The sequence below is a fragment of the Periplaneta americana genome, chromosome 5 (assembly GCF_040183065.1).
Source record: "Periplaneta americana isolate PAMFEO1 chromosome 5, P.americana_PAMFEO1_priV1, whole genome shotgun sequence".
Lineage (NCBI taxonomy): Eukaryota > Metazoa > Arthropoda > Insecta > Blattodea > Blattidae > Periplaneta > Periplaneta americana.
Window position 1 is genome coordinate 122,071,931 of NC_091121.1, and position 19,172 is coordinate 122,091,102.

Consider the following 19,172-nt stretch of genomic DNA (forward strand, 5'->3'; position numbering starts at 1 on the left):
TGCTGTGTATTGTGTCAAACTGTGGTAATTTCAATATGGATAGTGAAGCCAGAGATATGTAATTACTGCTATTTAATGTAAAAATACGCAGTTATCTTTGCCGAATAGAGGTAGAAATGTAATATTGATGCCAGATGAAAATAAAACTAACAAAGTTTTTCGTCTGTAAGTTTGAGGCACTGAAGGAAACAAAAGATGGTAAGAACAAATTCAATAAATTTCATTGTTACAATTAATTATACAAGATGAATTGTTTTGTGACTAGCAAAATTTGAATCTGTGACTCTGAAATCAACTACAAGGGTTGGTCCGGTTTTTTTTGCCACTATTGTACATGAGAAAATTATGACACAAATGTCATTTTAATGAGAGAGAAACAGTGATTTTGCAGTGTCATTTTTGTATGCTTATAATGCCATAATCATATAATTGAGTCATTCCAAGTCAAATCGCACAAACTTAAAGGAAATCAGACCTTCATGTGCTCGCTTTTGTTGAAACCATATATATATATATATATATATATATATATATATATATATATATATATATAATATATTTTTTATGAATGAAAAAATGAAGCATATGTTTTTTATTATTCTACCTTGTGATTATTTTGATAACTAGGAAGTGGGAATTGTTATAGTTAATTCTGAATATTTCTGGTACTAGTTGTCAGAGATATACGACCTTTAGCGCATTCTGAAGGTTAAAATAAGTGCTATATTCACAAGTAAAATGAAAGAAATTCCCTAAATACAGTAGCATGCAAATTAATTCGAACATGACATATTTTTACATTTTCCGTCATTGTTGGCCTCACAGCTGCTCACACCGCTTTAATTGACATCTGTAGTACGTGTAATTCCATTTTTGAAGGTCTGTCGTTATTAATTTTTTTATAATATGTGACATTTTGCCTGTCGTTTTGTACTTATAAGCATTTCAGTTGTGTTGAAGACTTAATACTGCAATCCTGTGTACATTCTGTCGTCTCCACGAAAACGGTCTAAAATTATAACATTAGCAGAGCATTCTTCTATGACACAGAGGCAGATTGCTGCAGAATGTCACATCGGTTTGGCTATTGTTAATTCGATCATAAAACGATACACGGAGACTGGATCCATCACACCCCAGAAAAAAGGAAACTGTGGCCAGAAAAGGAAGACTTCACCTGCAGATGACCGTTTCATTGTCAGGAAAAGTAAATCAAATCCTAGACTAACTGCTGTCTCGACTTAACCCGCGAGTTAATGGCTACCACTGGGGCGAATATTCACGTCACAACAGTGCGGCATAGGCTTTTGGAAGCTGGACGAAGGGCTCGTAAGTCTATTAAGAAGCAACTGCTAACCCCTGTTATGTGCAAAAAACGCTTAATGTGGGCAAAATTACATCAACACTGGACAGTGAATGACTGGAAGAATGTACTTTTATCCGATGAGTCTCATTTCGAGGTCCATGGCCACTGTGTTTCTTACGTACGGAAAGGATCCGAAAAAGTAACAGCAGCTCATCTCCAACAAGCACCCAAATACCCCCCTAAAGTAATGTTTTGGGGTTGTTTTACACATGAAGGGTCTGGAGCATTAATACCTATCAAGGGAATGATGAATTCTGACAAATATATTCACTTATTGGAAACCAGAATCGTACCCCAGCTGCAAAAATCATTTCCGGATGGCAGAGGTGTGTTCCAACAAGACCTGGCACCATGCCATATGTCTCGAAAAACTACAGAATTCTTCAACAAGAAGAATATTCAGGTACTCCCTTGGCCAGGCAACTCACCCGACATCAACCCCATTGAGAACTTGTGGTCAATTTGCAAAAGAAGAATGCAAAAAATGGATTGTTCTACAAAGGAGAAGATGATTTCTGCCCTCATTAGTGTATGGTTTCGCGATGAAGAAATGAAGAATATTTGTGGGAAATTAGTGGAATCCATGCCAAATCGTCTCAGAGCTGTTATTAGGAACAAGGGAGGCCACATAGATTACTGAGGTATGTCTTAGATCCTTTTTTTATCCCGGTTGAGTGTTTTTGCATAAGTAATTACGTTGTTCGGATTAATTTGCACGCTACTGTAGTCTATTTACAGTTTTTACGAAACATTATTGTTATAAGTATTACTTTTAGTATTAGAAATTGACTTTAAAATTCCAGGAAAAATTCTATGACTACCTCGAAGATATGTATACAATTCTACAAAAAATCAAAGTGGTATTGTTAATAGGTACTGAGAAAATAAATAAGTTACCAAGTTATGCATTGCGAATTGGCTGACTGGCTCACACTAGTAGGTCTACTGGTGCATTATGGTATAACTTGATAACTTTGCATTTTACTGTGTTCATGACCTTATTTTACACTAAGTGCCGCTTTATATTTAATTAACATCATAACCATTCATGCAGAAGGAACAGAAATATTTTTATATAAACCAAGAGGTTCGACACGGGTGAACTCTTTCACCCATCCTTTTTAACATATATATCGACCAAATCTTAGCAGACTGGAACAAAATCTTCTAAGAAACGAAGGAATACTAATTAGTAGAAACTACAGATTAAACAATATAGCCCTACTATTTGTACATGACGATGCACATGATATTGTCATGTTAACAGAGAATAAAACAATCTCCAGAAATTGATTAAAAATTCCTGGTTGTGTAACAAAAATATAATTGTAAAATATCACTCCAGAAAACAACTTGACCTTTAGAGGAAAATGTCCAGTGAGGTCAAAAATAATATTAAGGAAGACCCCAATAGATCAAATATCACATTTTAGTATCTAGGATGCGACATAAGCTATGAAAAAGATAAAGATTTGACTATCAATCTGTCAAAATTCCAGGCTATGAACAGAACCATGAAAAGGAATCTAGGAAGAAAAACAAGAAAAGAAACAAAATTAAAACTTTATAAAACATTAGTAAAACCAACATTTTATGAAAGTGAGACATGGATAATGGGTGCAGATAACAAAAGAAGAGTGCAGACTGCTGAAATGAAATTCTTAAGAAATATGAATGGAAGTAATATCATGAACAGAATACGGAACATAGAAATAAGAGAAGATTTGCTTATACAAAATATGGAAGATAAACTCTACGATTATAAATATAAATGAAGAGAGCATCTATTCTGAATGGATAACAGCAGATTGCCCAACTTAGTCTTGCATTATAGTCCTGGAAGTGGGATGACCATGGAAAAGATGTACACTCTGCTGAGACATCGCCAGAACAAGCTGACTTGACCTAATCTATGACGGTGATGATGATGATGATGATGATGATGATGATGATGATGGTGATGATGATTCGTTAAAATGTATAGTTTTTAATAAAAGCAGACACTACTTTGTATGCCACATTGTTTAAAAATGTATTAATCACTTATTGGCCAAATAATTATAAATGTCCATCACTCTCCCCTCACTTTGAAATGAATAGATGTTTTATTATGACCTGCGATACTGATGTACTGATGCAGAAACAAAAGAATTTAGTTGTAAAGTGCCTCATACTACTTTTGCTTGTTGGTTGGTACCTTGACTGAAATAACATTACTGTTTTACACAAGCACACAACATGATATTTCGAAAGTGTTAGATCACCTAAAGGTAACTACTGAAGTGCTGAAGGGACATTACTTGTTTCTGAACCTAGACGTTACCCCTTTATTTATAGTAAGTAACACTGCACCACTGATAATGTATCTTTCATTGAAAAGTAGTCTCCTCATCACTCCCTCTTGCTCTGAGTAGCACAGGTTTTACTCAATCTGAACTTTTTTTTTTTTCTTTTTGCGTTCTAGGTCTTGCAGAATTCCCTTTCTTTCTGGTCAGTTTTATTCCTGTTGTTGGCAAAGTGTTAGAAGCAAAGAATGTGTAAATATCTGTCTTATTGGATCACATTGCTATAGAAAGGTGTGTAAAACTGGGACATTGTTGCCCAATAGTTTATTAGTTTGTCTTGTATGCAATGTCCCATTTGTATTATTATTACCAGAAATATAAATGTTTCATATTCAGTTATGTGAGGTACTGGAGTTGGCCCATCATCAAGCATGGCCATAGTCTCCACCATCAGAACTGTTAATAATGTCTGCAAAGTAGAGCAGAATAATGCTAAGAGGACTAGAGTTCCCATTTATTTGTGATTCTATATTGTGTTCCTTTCCTCTTCTACCACCTGTATGTTTTCAATGGATGGGATGGTAATGTTCACTGTGAGCTGTGAGCTCTCTTGGTGTTCATCCTCATCTTCCCCAGATATATTGGGCTGCATGATGATTCAGTAACAGTATGCATTATAAAGATGCCTTCTCTTCTTTCTCAATTGAATAATTTTCTTGGTGTATATTTGATTTTATTTCACAAGGACTAAATCTGGGTTGAGGCTGATTTAGGCCATTGTGCGCTCTGTATGCAGTGAAGTCTGAGAGATGGCCCAGTTGACAATCGTGAATATGATGCTGACAGGCAGGTAATTCTTTTCGGCTACTGACGATCTCAAACTCAAGCTAGGAGCCCCAAACCATTAGAACCTAGATCAGTATCAGAAACTCATGCTACCCCCAAACATCACTCCAGCCTATTTTTACTATTACAGATCAGAGATGAATTGAAGAGGAGATGGAGAATGTTGGTTGAAGGGAAGAGGGAAATGGGGATATCTCGAGAATAACTCTCTGGAACATCTGTTTTGTCTACAAATTGCACCCATTCTTGACCAAGGATCAAACGTTGGCTGACTGTATAGAAGGCCAGTGCAGTCATAGTTGAGGCCTTCAGATTCATCACAGTCACTGTCCATTATAAGTTAATGTATTTGATGTGAGTTTAGGAACTTTGCTTTCTTCCATATTGTTAAAAAAAATGCAGAATGAAATCAATACAATAATATAATTGCATGCTTCTCCTTGAACTGGTCAGCTGTGAGGAGGGACTAACTGTTGTTGGCTGGTTTACAGCCGTCATCTGGCTTACCAGTCCATGCAAGCACTGACTCCAACCCACTAACCCTAAGATAAAACATTCTCCTGTAACTTCATCCCTCTTAGCCCCAAATATTTTCCTAAGCACCTATTCCCAAATACCCTTAATCTCTGTTTCTCTCTCAAAGTGAGAGTCCAAGTTTTGCAAATATACAGAACAACTGGTAATATAAATTCAAACTTTTAGCTTTTTTGAGAACAGACTGAATGACAAAAGCTTCTCAACCGAATAATAATAGGCATTTCCCATATTCATTCTGACGTAATGTTTCCATAGCTGTCAGAGGATTAAATGCAATCTCATTTTCATAATTTACACCTAAGTATCGGATTGTCTCACCTGTGGATATCATTTTTACGTCATCCTTGTCTGTACTGAAGTATCCACCTTGAAGTTCACCTTTAACAATATTAATGCACATACATTTAGACATGTTTACTTCTAAGCTGATCTGTTTGAAATTTTGGATAGTCATTCTTGATAATTCTAATGCAGACATAGGTTTGTTTCTGCAGTGAGTTTGTTATGGTTTGAAAACTGTTTGAGACTGTTGAAACCTTATGTATTGCGCATGGTCAGCAACAATGAGTTTGAAATTAATTTCAAGAATGCTCATGTACCGTAAAATAATTTACTAATCTCGTATTTGAAGATGTAATTGATTTCACGGTATGTTTTAGTGACTATGTAAATTTATTGCAAACATTCAAGAACAACTCCTTGCTGCCAACAATGGACAGAGCAGGTAAAAAAAGCATAGAAATTACATATTAATTTTAAAAATATTTTATTTGACAGAATGATAGAGAAGTTTAAGAAAATATTACAGAGGTCATGAAATTTATGTAAAGTGGGGAAAGTCATTATGTTTTCATTGAACATGATGAAAATGGTGACAAGCAGAGTGATGGATCCACAAAGGGCAGCTATAGCGATCTCTTTTATCTTCACCTTCTTCAGACCAAACCTGATCCAGGTGGTGATGAAGTGGTTGGAGATAGTTCCGCTGGTGCCAACCACTAGACTAATTATTTCTATATCCTCCAAAGCGTATTTGTCCTTGAAATATGGAATTGTTAGCATATATATTTTCTTCTTTTCTTCATGCACTTCCTCAAGTTGGTCATTATATTTATCAAATCAAATGGTGAGATTGAATATATAATCCACTCTCCTGTGCGTATGTGTGTGTGTGTGTATGTCTCCTCATTCTAACTTCCATTTTCAATTCTCGCCTATGCTGTCAGTAGTGGGTTTGACATCTAATGTTAGATTGCAGTCTCTAACATGTGAAATTATGTAAACGAAAATTTTATACCAGAAGCACAAGCAAAACCGTAGTGACAGTTTGCCTAGCAACAGGAAATGAACACTATCACATTAATATCATCAACTCACCGAACTGTGCACTGTGTTCATGAATTGGGACCACCTTCGGGAATGTTGTGCACTTTAGAAATTCCGAAATTAAACGAATGCACAACTGTATTGCAAAAACCATCGATTAATGGCAAATATGCCAGTAGTCTAGAGCACTGGTTTAAATAAATAACATGTGAAATTATTTTCAAAACAGCAATTATAAATTATCCATTTACAATGTCTGTATTCTCCAGGAGGAGAATATACTGGATCTGCACTGGACTGAGATTAAGGCAGAATCCGAGGACCACAGCTATAATCTGACATCAGAGATGAATTTGGAAGAAACAGCAGTGCCAATTAAGTCTGTCATGGTGAAGTATGAACCTGGGGTAAGTACACTGGCTCTCCTTCCAGTTTTTAACTCGTATTGCTGTTTGTTACAGTCTTATCTCTATAGATTTCCCCTGCAGTGCTATTTAGTATATGAGAGCCATTAACACTCTCACTGTACTACAGTCATTAGTTATTTCTTCCATAGATATAATCTCCAGATGGCCCCATATAATACTTTTCTCATTATATCCCTGTCTTCTGCAGAAATGCAAACTGTTACTTTTACACATGAACTGGGGTAAATACAGAGTGCATGTACCATAGCTATGATCTTTTTGTTGTGTATTGTTAGTAAAAAAGACCATCTTTATATGGCAGTTCCTAATAAAGCTCATAACACTTCACCACACTGTTACTCAGTTGTTACTTATTCCACAGTTACACTGTGATAAGATATTCACTTTAAAATTTGAAAACTACTAAGTTTAAAGGGACAAGGCACTCAGGTATATGAGCAGATGTGTTGTATGAGGAGAGACAGTTTTGTTTTTAATGTAATATCTCGAAAGTTTTAAGATCTGTTAATAATTCTAATAATGTAACTGAATCAACTGTAAATGCAATATACTGTTCTTAGGATTCCATTCGATAATGTTAGGTTCAGGTAATTATTCTGAAGATAAGAGAAACGAATATCATACTCAAGCTATAACTTGACAACTTCAAGTGAAACCCGCAAAATACACCAACTTCTGATATCTCTCTCATTCTTTCTTTTCTCTTCCTCGCCCTGCGTCCTTCAGTCACCATTCTTCTGTAAATATCTAAGAGAGTGTGTGTAGGCATTGCAGCCAATAGAAAAAAAAAAAACACCCTCTGGTATTAGCACAATTGTGGATTCTTTATTTCTGCCTTGACTGTCAACTAGAAAGGTTCCATTGTGCTAACATTGCAGGCAACTACTCAACCTCTTAATGCTTTTGTTAACAGGTATGACTAACTGTAAGTGGACCAGCAAGTACAATACAGCTGCAATCACAACATTGCCGAGTTCAGTTTAGCTGATTGTGAGTTGTGTTGTGTCCGTGATAATATAAAGGTTCATAAGCTACAGTGTTTAATTTACACTAGAGAGACAGGCAAGAATAAAGTTTTTCATAGTGAAGGAAAAAATATTGTTGCCAAGGTAATTGAGTTTTTTGATGCTGAAAAGAACAGTAATTCATTTAATTTGCCACTGTGTCAAGTAACTAAACGAGCTGCAACAGCAACAGGAAAATGGAAATCAGTCATAAAAAAAAAATTAGAAGAGAAATGAAAGTAGCCGACAGTAACCAAACCAAGTTATTCACACTGGGTAAAAACAGAAAAGTGAGCAAAAAATCATATTGCATGACATGAATAGGTGCATTATAAGGAGAAAAATGCAAGAGTGCTCTAAACTAAAAAATTAAGTACCTTCATTAAAGAAACTACGTGCTGCACTGCAAGATGAAATAGGTTATAAAGGTAGTCGCGAGTATCTCAGAAGTGTGTTGCATTCTATTCGATTTAAACTTTAAAAGTGTCAGAATAAAATAAAAATGCCAATGGACTGAATGACATCATTTTTAAGAGATCACAGTACCTAAGAACTTTACAGGCGAATGAAAAACTAGATAAAAACAATAGGCATGTAATATTTTTAGATGAGACATATCTATTCATCATACACTGTTAAGAAGTACTAGCAGGATAATACAATAGATGGAGTTCTGACCAAAGACAGTGTAGGTCTGAGACTGATTACTGTTCACGCAGGTAGTGAGAGAGAGTTGGTGTCTGGAGCACTCTGCATGTTCAAGTCTAAAATCAAGTCGAGAGAATACCACAATGATATGAACAGTACAAACTTCACCAACTGGATTAAAACTCAGTTGGTACCGAACATTCCACAGAACTGCATTATTGTAATGTATAATGCCCCGTACCACAGCATCCAAATAAATAAACCTCTCATATCAGCCAGTAGGAAATATGAAATTGAGATGGCTTAACTGAAAATAAAATAGATTTTTAAGCAGATTTCCGACAATGTGAGCTATTGAACTTAATGAAGGTGAATAAACCAAAGCTTGTATATGCTATAGATGACTATTTGAAAGCCATGGCTCACACAGTGGTAATATTATCGTCTTGCCACTGTGACTTAAATCCCATTGAATATATTTGGAGTGTCATCAAGAGAAGGGTTGCAGATAAAAACGTTAATCACTGTCTGCAAACATTGAGTGAACACCAAGAGAGGCATTTTAGACAATCACACGAAGAGAGGCATTTGAGAAACTCACACCTAATGACTGGCAAAGCAGTGTCAACGTGTCGATAAAGTACGAGACGAATATTGGCTGCTCGAAGAAATGGATGAACTAATTATACAAGTTGGCAGTGATAGCAACAGTGATATGGATAGCAAATCGAACGAGGGTGACTGCAGCAGTGACAGCAACAGTGATACAGATAACGAATTGAACGAGGGTGACTGCAACAATTACAGCAACAGTGATACAAATATCGAATTGAACTAGGGTGACTGTAGCAATGACAGCAACAGTGATACTGATATCGTATTGAAGTAGGGTGACTGTAGCAATGACAGCAACAGTAATACAGATAGCGAGTCGAACGAGGGTGACTGCATAAATGACAGCAACAGGAATACAGATAGCGAATCGAACGAGGGTTACAATGATAGCAACAGTGATATGGGTAGCAAATCGAGGGTGACAACAGCAGTGATAGCAACAGTGATATGGGTAGTGAATCGAATGAGGGTGACTGCATCAATGACAGCAACAGTAATACAGATAGCAAATTGAACTAGGATGACTGCAGCAGTGACAGCAACAGTGATACACATGGATTGGCGACTGTCTCTCGATGAGAGATGACGTCACTATTTTCATTCACTCCGCACCAGTCTGCTTGGTAGGGGAAGGTAGAAAATTAACATAAACACTGCTTGTGATACGTCTGTGGCAGTTCGGAGAAAGTAGGATGACAGGTAACTCGAAATAATACTTCTGTAATCTTCACCGTAAAAGTGGCTCCTCCTCTGGAAATTACTACCATCAGGAATAGGAAGACGAATACTTTCGTGCACTTCATGAGGGAAAGACTGTTTAATTTGTGGAAAAAGTAGTAATTATATTTCTCACTTCAATGTAAAGAGGCATTTCACTTCTCGTCACACAGAAAAGTATGGTATACATGCCATTTCAGTTATTATCGTTTAATTTTCCTTTACGTTATTGCCTTATTGACGTCCACATTAATTTATTATTTTGTGACCTCAATTCATTCTTTGTTTAAATAGGAACTGCAGGTCTCCAACTCCTAACAGAACTAAAAGGTACAAATAAACCTGAGACTGAAGCTTCTGTTCAGTAAAAGGTACAGTGTGCAGTTCGAGCTAGTTTCAGTTTTGTGATCATGTTCATCAGGTTTAAAACCAGATATTAATACACTAGTTAAGAGAAAAAATTGTCAGAAGTCTTCCAGATCATCTCCATGTATGGATACACATAGTAAAAGTGTAAATTAATTGTGTTGCAATTGTTTGTAAAATGTTTATTTATACGTCATTATTTCGGGTTTGCTGTGAAGATTGACATTAAACTTTCAAATTAATCTATGGAACAATGATTCAATATTATATTTTGTAAGTTGATACGATTTTAATTAATTAAGCTTCCTTTATGAAAAGGTTGCCAGGTTTGACAAAACGTATTATATATGATTTGAAAAACACATTTAAAAGATAAAAAGATTTACATTTGAAAAGGTTATGGATTCAAATATATAAAACGTCAGAAAATTTTACACCTACATAGTGTATATGCTCATTTGCTGTTAAGCAAGGAGTAATAGTATCGTCAGAAAAGTTGGAAAGATTTTAATGTCACATACTGCAAGAAAAATAATTGCTATGGATTACAAATTATGAGTGACTGATGTTAAAGTGATGTTTGGGACGTTTACACATGTTTGTACAATGTTTCTTACTAACAATAGAAATAGATAATTAGTTACGTAGCAATATATTAAACTCAGTATTATGTTTAAAAGATGCCCACCACTGATGCAACGAAATAAGCGGAAGCAAAATGGGTTACCTACTCTCTTCGATAGCACATGAAATAGATTCATCATGGGCTGAAGGATAAACAAACTAACTCTGCATGATCAGTCGCCCACGCATGGTGATACAGGTAGCAAATTGAACGAGAGTGACGACTGCAACAGTGACAGCAACAGTGATACAGGTAGCAAATCGAACGACAGTGACTGCAGGAGTGACAACAACAGTGATATGGATAGCAAATCCAACGAGGGTAACTGCACCAGTGACAGCAACAATGATACAGGTATCAAATCGAACTAGAGTGACTGTGGCAATGACAATAACAGTAATATGGGTAGTAAATCGAACGACGGTGACAGCAGTAATGATAGCAACAGTGATATGGATAGCAAATCGAACTAAGGTGACCACAGCAATGACAGCAACAGTGGTATAGATAGCAAATCGACTGTATCAATGACAGCAACAGTGACAGAGATAGCGAATCTAACGAGGGTGGCTGCAGCAGTGACAACAGTGATAAGGATAGCAACTCGAATGAGGGTGACTACAGCAGTAACAGCAACAGTCATATGTATAGCAAATCGAACTAGGGTGGCTCTAGTAATGACAGCAACAGTGAAATGGATAGCGAATCAAATGAGGGTGACTGCAACAGTGACAGCAGCAGTGATATGCATAGCAAATCGAACCAGTGTGACAGCAGCAATGACAGTAACAGTGATATGGATAGCCAATCGAAGTAGGATAACTGCAGGAGTGACAGCAACAGTGATATGGATAGCAAATTGAACCAGGGTGACTGCAGCAATGACAGCAACAATAATATGGATAGCAAATGGAACTAGGTGACAGCAGCAATGACAGCGACAGTGAAAATCGAACTAGGGTGACTACAGTTGTAACAGCAACAGTGATATGGATAGCGAATCGAACTAGGAAGACTGCAGCAGTGACAGCAACAGTGATATGGGTAGCAAGTCGAGTGACAGTGACTGCAGCAGTGACAGCAACAGTGTTATGAATATCGAATCGAACAAAGGTGACTACATCATTGACAACAACAGTTATATGGTTAGCAAATCGAAGAAGGGTGACTGCAGCAGTGACAGCAACAGTGATATGGATAGCAAATGAAACTAGGCTGACTGCAGCAGTGACAACAACAGTTATATGGATATCGAATAGAACAAAGGTGACTACAGCAATGACAACAACAGTTATATGGATAGCAAATTAAAGAAAGGTGACTGCAGCAGTGACAGCAACAGTGATATGGATAGTGAATCGAACGAGGATGACTGCAGCAGTGACAGCAACAATGATATGGATAGCAAATCAAATGACGTTTACTGCAGCAGTGACAGCAACAGTGATATGGCTAGCAAATCGAACTGGGTTGACTGCAGCAATGACAGCAATAGTGATACAAATAGCAAATCGAACTAGGGAGACTGCAGCAATGACAGCAACAGTAATATGGATGGCAAATCAAAGGAGGGTGACTGCAGCATTAACAGCAACAGTGAAATGGATAGCAAATCAAACTAGGCTAACTGCAGCAGTGGCAACAACAGTTATATGGATAGCAAATCGAAGGAGGGTGACTGCAGCAGTGACAGTAACAATGATATGTGTAGAAAATCGAAGGAGGGTGACTGCAGCAGTGACAGCAGCAGTGATATGGATAGCAAATCGAAGGAGGGGTCACTGCAGCAGTGACAGCAACAGTGATATGGATAGTGAATCGAACGAGGATGACTGCAGCAATGACAGCAACAGTGATATGGATAGCAAATCCAACAAAAGTGACTGCAGCAGTGACAGTAACAATGATATGTGTAGAAAATCGAAGGAGGGTGACTGCAGCAGTGACAGCAGCAGTGATATGGATAGCAAATCGAAGGAGGGGTCACTGCAGCAGTGACAGCAACAGTGATATGGATAGTGAATCGAACGAGGATGACTGCAGCAATGACAGCAACAGTGATATGGATAGCAAATCCAACAAAAGTGACTGCAGCAGTGACGGCAATAGTGATATGGATAGAAAATGAAACTAGGGTGGCTGCAGCAATGCCGGCAACAGTGATACAGATATCAAATCGAACGGGGGTGACTACAGCAATGACAGAAACAGTGATATGGATAGCTAATCGAAAGAGGGTGATTGCAGCAATAACAGCAACAGTGATACAGATAGCAAATCGCACTAACGTGACTGCAGCAGTGACAACAACAGTGATACAGATAGCAAATCGAATGAGGGTGACTGCAGCAATGACAACAACAGTGATACAGATAGCGAATAAAATGGGGGTAATTGCAGCAGTGATAGCAACAGTGATACAGATAACAAATCGAACAAGGGTGACTGCAGCAATGACAGTGGCAATTCACTTTGTAGTGTAATCTCTGGTGTGCAAGAAATTGTTTCAGAATGAACCTGGAATCTCCTGTAAACTTTATTGTTTGTTATATAATATACGATCATCTTGTGAATATGGGTTCTTTTCCCAATCTCAAGTTGTGCCCATCTTCCAAGAGGTGTTGTTGCTGTTGATCTTGCCAATCTGCGTCATTCCGGTAAAGAGAATAGGGTATTAAATCTGTAAGTGGCTATAATAATAATAATAATAATAATAATAATAATAATAATAATAATAATAATAATAATAATAATAATAATAACAATAACAATAATAATACTAATAATAATAAATATAATAATAATGTAGCTCTGCTCCTGTATCAATACAAAATTTGGTAACTCTGAATTCTTAGTATTCTATCCCTCCCACCTTTGCTTTCTTGCCCCATCCCAAGACAGCCATGCTCATGTCGTAAGTCTGTCAGGGTGTCAGTTCGATTTGTCATCTAAGAAGTTATGTCATCATAACAGAACATACTTTTAGGAATTCCTTTTCCAAGTCTTCAAAATGAAGTTTTCTTATTACTGTATTCTGTCAACAAGAATTTACTGAGGAATATAATTTATGGTGATCACATTCACGTGTTAATATTGAACTAAGTTTATAAATACCTAGTTGACTAGTTTTAGCTTAGGACAGCCATCTTCAGAAACTAGTGAGGTCTTTGTGTCTTCCAGTTTCTCATTTGTTTTGTTGGGGGATGCGTTTGTGTTGTGAAGTGTGAAGTCAAATATTGTGTGTATTCTGAAATTTAGTTGTGTTGAGGATTTGTTGTGAGTGTGGTTTTGTATGCCTTACATTTCGCTTTTTTGTGTTTGTTTTTTTTTTTTTTTTAATTTTAGTGGGTTATTTTACGACGCTTTATTAATATCTTAGGTTATTTAGCATCTGAATGAGATGAAGGTGATAATTCTGGTGAAATGAGTTCAGGGTTACCCAGAATTTGCTCATAATGGGTTGAGGGGAAACCCAGGAAAAACCTCAACCAGATAACTTGCCCCGACCGTGAATCAAATTCTGGCCACCTTGTTTTGCGGCCAGTCACGCTAATATATTTCATATTGTTCTAGTATGTTTAGTTTCTGATTTTCGGTTGGATATGTACAATTTCCATGTCTGTGTCTATGTTGCTGTAGGTGTGGTTGGTGTTTGTTATGTGTTCTGCATATGTGAAAGTGTTGTGTGATTTGATTATGGCTATGCTGTGTTCTTTGTAACGTGTTTGAAATGATCTGCCTCTCTGTCTGATATAGAAGCTGTTGCAGATATTGCATATGAATTTGTATACACTTGTTAGGTTGTATTTGTTTGTTTGTGTTTGTGTGTTGAGATGCTTTTGTAGTGTTTTGTGTTCTATATACGATGCTGTAGTTTAATTTCCTGAATGAAGATGCGTGCTTCTTTGTGTTTTTGTTTTCGTACGTTAGTGTGATGTATTTTTTGTGTTCTTGTGTTTCTGTGTTTCTATGTTTCTTGTAATTATATTTTGTCTTTTTTTATTATGTTGGGGTTGTATCCATTTTCTTGTGCTATGTATTTGATGGTATTTATTTATTCTTTGTAATCTTGCTGGCTCATTGGTATGTTGAGTACCATAGCTCGAAATTCGGCATGATTGTGTTATGTTGGGTGATTGGATGTGTTGTGTATGTGTGTGTTTTCTGTAGATTTTGAAGGTGTGTTCAGTGGATTGATTGATTTATTATTCAATACATTACCATATACATACGTCATTAGAATGTATTGTTAATACATTATAGTTAAAAACATTGTATTGGCATATCAAGTTGACTGGTATGCCTGCGAATCTTTCGGTTCTTTTATAGTATGAGTAAGTTTCCTTTTCTGCGATTTTTTTATATAAAATATGAGCTACACTTAACTATAATGAGATTGAAACAATGTTTATGAACACTTTCATGATATTCAGCACAATATTACTCTTACGAATAACTTCAACATGATTAGAGAAGGTGTTTGGGACTTCAAGATTGGCAACTCTGCCTCATATGTTGGCGTCTGTAAGTGTCATGGAAGTATGCTCTTGCAGTAAGAGGCCGACAAACAATAAAATACATTAAATCTACAGTCCACGTGTGTTTTAACCATCAATCGAGCTACCAAGGCCCCAACATTGGCCCTTGCGACCCAGATAAGTATTAGTGACTTTGGAAAAGGTAACAGTGCAAAAAACAGTGAAATATAAAAGTGCAGTTTGGCGAAATCAAAATGGCCAAGGATGAATGCTGTGAATTGTACAAGAAAAGGCAAGTTCTGCCTGAGAGTCATCTAGCGGTTTTCCTGTCAACTTCTAGCAATAGTGATCGGTAAGGTAGGAGACTACCAAAGCTGCAATCCAGTATTTCCATCTAGCGGAATTTCTGTCAACTTCAAGGTAGGAGGCTGCAATTCAGTAATTCGAAATTTTCTCGGGCTTCCAGCCAGGTCATAAGTTGGTGATCCACCGACGTTTCGAGGATGTTCATCTTCCTCATCTTCAGGGTTAAGTGATATCTGAGGGTACCTAACGTTCTCGCCGTGGTCCGCACTAATAACAGCCAATCGGCTCACAGCTCCTCGGCTGACTCCCTCTGGCACTATAAATTAAGGAGCTAGGTACCCTCAGATATCACTTAACCCTGAAGATGAGGAAGATGAACATCCTCGAAACGTCGGTGGATCACCAACTTATGACCTGGCTGGAAGCCCGAGAAAATTTCGAATTATCACGTTGCCAGGAAAGCTTCAGTAGTTATTGCAATTCAGTAATCTAGTACTTCCATCTAGCAGATGTTCAACTAACCTCAAGGTTTTGTTGTCGGTTAAGGAAAAGCTGAGAATCCAGTATTTCTATCAATCAGCTCTGCAGTGAAATTCGAACTATTGTTATCAACAAGGTAGGAAAATAAATTACAAGATGAGTGATTCAAAGGTACTTATTCAGCATAGAGGCTTAGCCAAGGCCAGTTTAACCAAACTTGAAACATTTCTTGGAAGGGTTGGTAAAGTAACAGAACCGAGTTTGATCAAGGTAAAATATGAAAGACTAGACAGCATACTATTGACATATGAAGAAAGTCAAGGTCAATTAGAAATGATAGGAGACAAAGTACATTCAGAGGACAGGATAGAATTTGAAGAGCGGTATGACAGGGTAAAGGCTAGTTTTTAAAGAATAATAGACAACAGAAGTAATGTTGCACAGAAGAGTAATCAGCCCACAGTTGAAGGGAAAATAAAGTTGCTAATCATCAGTCTGTCTAGTTTCAATGCAGATTATAGCACATGGCTCAACTTTAGGGATACGTTTAGTAGTCTAATAGTAAAAAGAAGTGATTTAGCAGAAGCTCAAAAAATGCATTATTTACTATCTGCACTAAAGGGAGAACCACAAACTAATCTGACAATATGTGATGCAAATTTTAGAATTACTTGGGACATGGTTTATCGGAGATATAATAATGAAAAACTTATTGCGTCAAAACATGCGATGGCAATCTTGTCACTTCCAACAGTAAGCAAGGAGTCACATGGAGATTTACGGTCATTAGTGAGTCAAGTAAAGATTCCGTTAGAAGCGCTATCTTTAGAGGTTCCATTACATGAAATGCTATTGTTACAATTGATACTGGGAAAAATAGACACTCAGAGTAGGCGTGAATGGGAATTAAGCTGTGCAGATCGAAACATGTCAACACTCAAGTAGTTTTTGGATTTTCTTGAACATAAATCTCAGGCATTAGAAACCTTAGGGTACGATTCCTATACCTGAATACAGAGTAAAGTTTGATAGAGGAAAGCAAGCGAGTAAAGCATTCATAAAGACGCAACCTAGGTGTTATTATTGCAACCAATCACATTCGCTGTACAATTGCCAAGCTTTCTCAAGCAGCAGTATGCAGGAGACAAAGAACTGCGTCCTTAAGCACAGACTCTGTTGGAACTGTTTGCGAAGCCAACATTTGGTGAAGGATTGTCGAGCCGGGACCTGCAAACAGTGTGGAGCGAAACACCATATACTCCTACATCCAAACCAGACAGCAGAGATACAACAGAAGGGTTCCATGACTACACAACAAGCATGTCACAGCATCAAGAATGAAATAAGGTCACATGTATTATTGTCGACAGCCATCGTAATGGTAAAGAATGCGCAAGGAGACTTACAACAATGTAGATGTGTTCTTGGTAGTTCCCAATGTAATTTTATGACGGAAGAATTAGCACAGAGACTGAGATTACGCAAGTCAGTGGAAAGAATTCCTATACAAGAAATTAATGGAACACCATTAAGAACTACACATTACTATCATCAACAGATGGAAGGTTCACAGCTGATACAAAGTTCTCAGTGCTTTCCAAGATCATGGGGAATATGCCTTCAGTCTATGTAAAATACAAGAAAGAAAACATCCCAGCTAAAATGGAACTAGCGGATCCTACTTTCAACAAACCAGGGAAGATTGATCTACTGATAGGAGCTGAACTATTCTTCGAAATATTGCGACCAGAAGCAAGAGTGGATGTAAACAACTCACTATCAATGCACAACACAAAACTAGGGTGGATATTGTCCTGTAGGATTCAAGCAACAACAGCAGAGATTATTTCGACCATCGCAGTAACATCACTTCTTACTTACAACAACAACTTGCATTTCCGGGAATTAGAAAATATTCCAGAAAGAACAAGAACAACAGAAGAAGAAGAATGTGAAAAACATTTTGTAGCAACAACAACAAGAGATCAAACTGGAAGATTTGTGGTACGACTTCCTCAACGTCCAGATCATCAGAAGTTAGAAGAATCTTTTCAAAAGGCATATAACAGATTGCAACAGATGGAGCGACATTTCCAAAGGCAACTGTTACTTTAAGAAGAATACTGTAAATTCATGACAGACTATGAGCAGTTAGGACACATGAGAAAAATAGATGTAAAGAAAGAGGAAAAAGACATGGAAATTTGTTACCTTCCACATCATTCAGTTTTTAATAACTTGGGAGAAGAGCGAAAAATTAGAGTGGTGTTTGACACATCTAGTAAGATAATGAAGAACACATCATCAGCACCATTTCAAGCCACACGATGCTTACAAATGCTGGCTGAAGAAGTATCACAAAGATACCCATTCATTTCAAGAGCTCTGCAGAGAGATTTCTACATGCACAATCTTCTTAGTGGTTGCAGCGATCTGCAAACAGCCCTCACAACTCAGCCTGAACAACGAACTCTACTAAGCAGTGAGCCACTGGCGTGGCTCAGTCGGTTAAGGCGCTTGCCTGCTGGTCTGAAGTTGCGTTCGGGCGCGGGTTCGATCCCCGCTTGGACTGATTACCTGGTTGGGTTTTTTCCGAGGTTTTCCCCAACCGTAATGTGAATACAAGGTAATCTCTGGCGAATCCTCGGCCTCATCTCGCCAAATATCATCTCGCTATCACCAATCTCATCGACGCTAAATAACCTAGTAGTTGATACAGCGTCATTAAATAACCAACTAAAATAAAAAAAATAAACTAAGCAGTGTAAATGACATTACAGAGCAAGGAGCTATTACACTCAGATTCTCTTCACTACACAGACTACAATGGGTATTCTCGTACTGTCTCAGATTTGTTCACAGTTGTAGAAAAGAAGCAAAGAAGAGAACTGGTACATTGACAAAAGAAGAATTGCAGTACACACTGGTGGCCTGCATCAAACAAACACAACTTCAAGAATACTAGATGGAAATCAAAGATTTAAATACTCTTTCTACAGTGTCCATGAAGAGTACACTGAAGGATCTGAACCCGTTCCTGGATTCTGAAAATACTGTCAGGGTGGGCGGAAGTCTGAACAACTCTTCTAAGTCTTATGAACATAAGCATCAAATTATCCTTCTGCCGAAGCAAAATATAACAAGA

At 37.3% G+C, this 19,172-nt stretch overlaps 1 protein-coding gene across 14 annotated transcripts in view; it reads left to right on the forward strand.

Moving 5' to 3' along the window:
• Window positions 1–19,172, forward strand: part of LOC138700126 (zinc finger protein 235-like) — a 345,990-nt gene that overhangs the window by 301,494 nt on the left and 25,324 nt on the right. For 12 of the 14 annotated variants that reach the window (XM_069826459.1, XM_069826457.1, XM_069826458.1 and 9 more), the window contains one exon: window positions 6,630–6,767. In XM_069826459.1, the coding sequence (XP_069682560.1) occupies window positions 6,630–6,767 (138 nt within the window). Of the gene's footprint in view, window positions 1–6,629; window positions 6,768–10,818; window positions 13,449–19,172 lie in introns of those variants that run through there. The other 2 variants (XM_069826474.1, XM_069826472.1) reach the window with 2 other exon arrangements.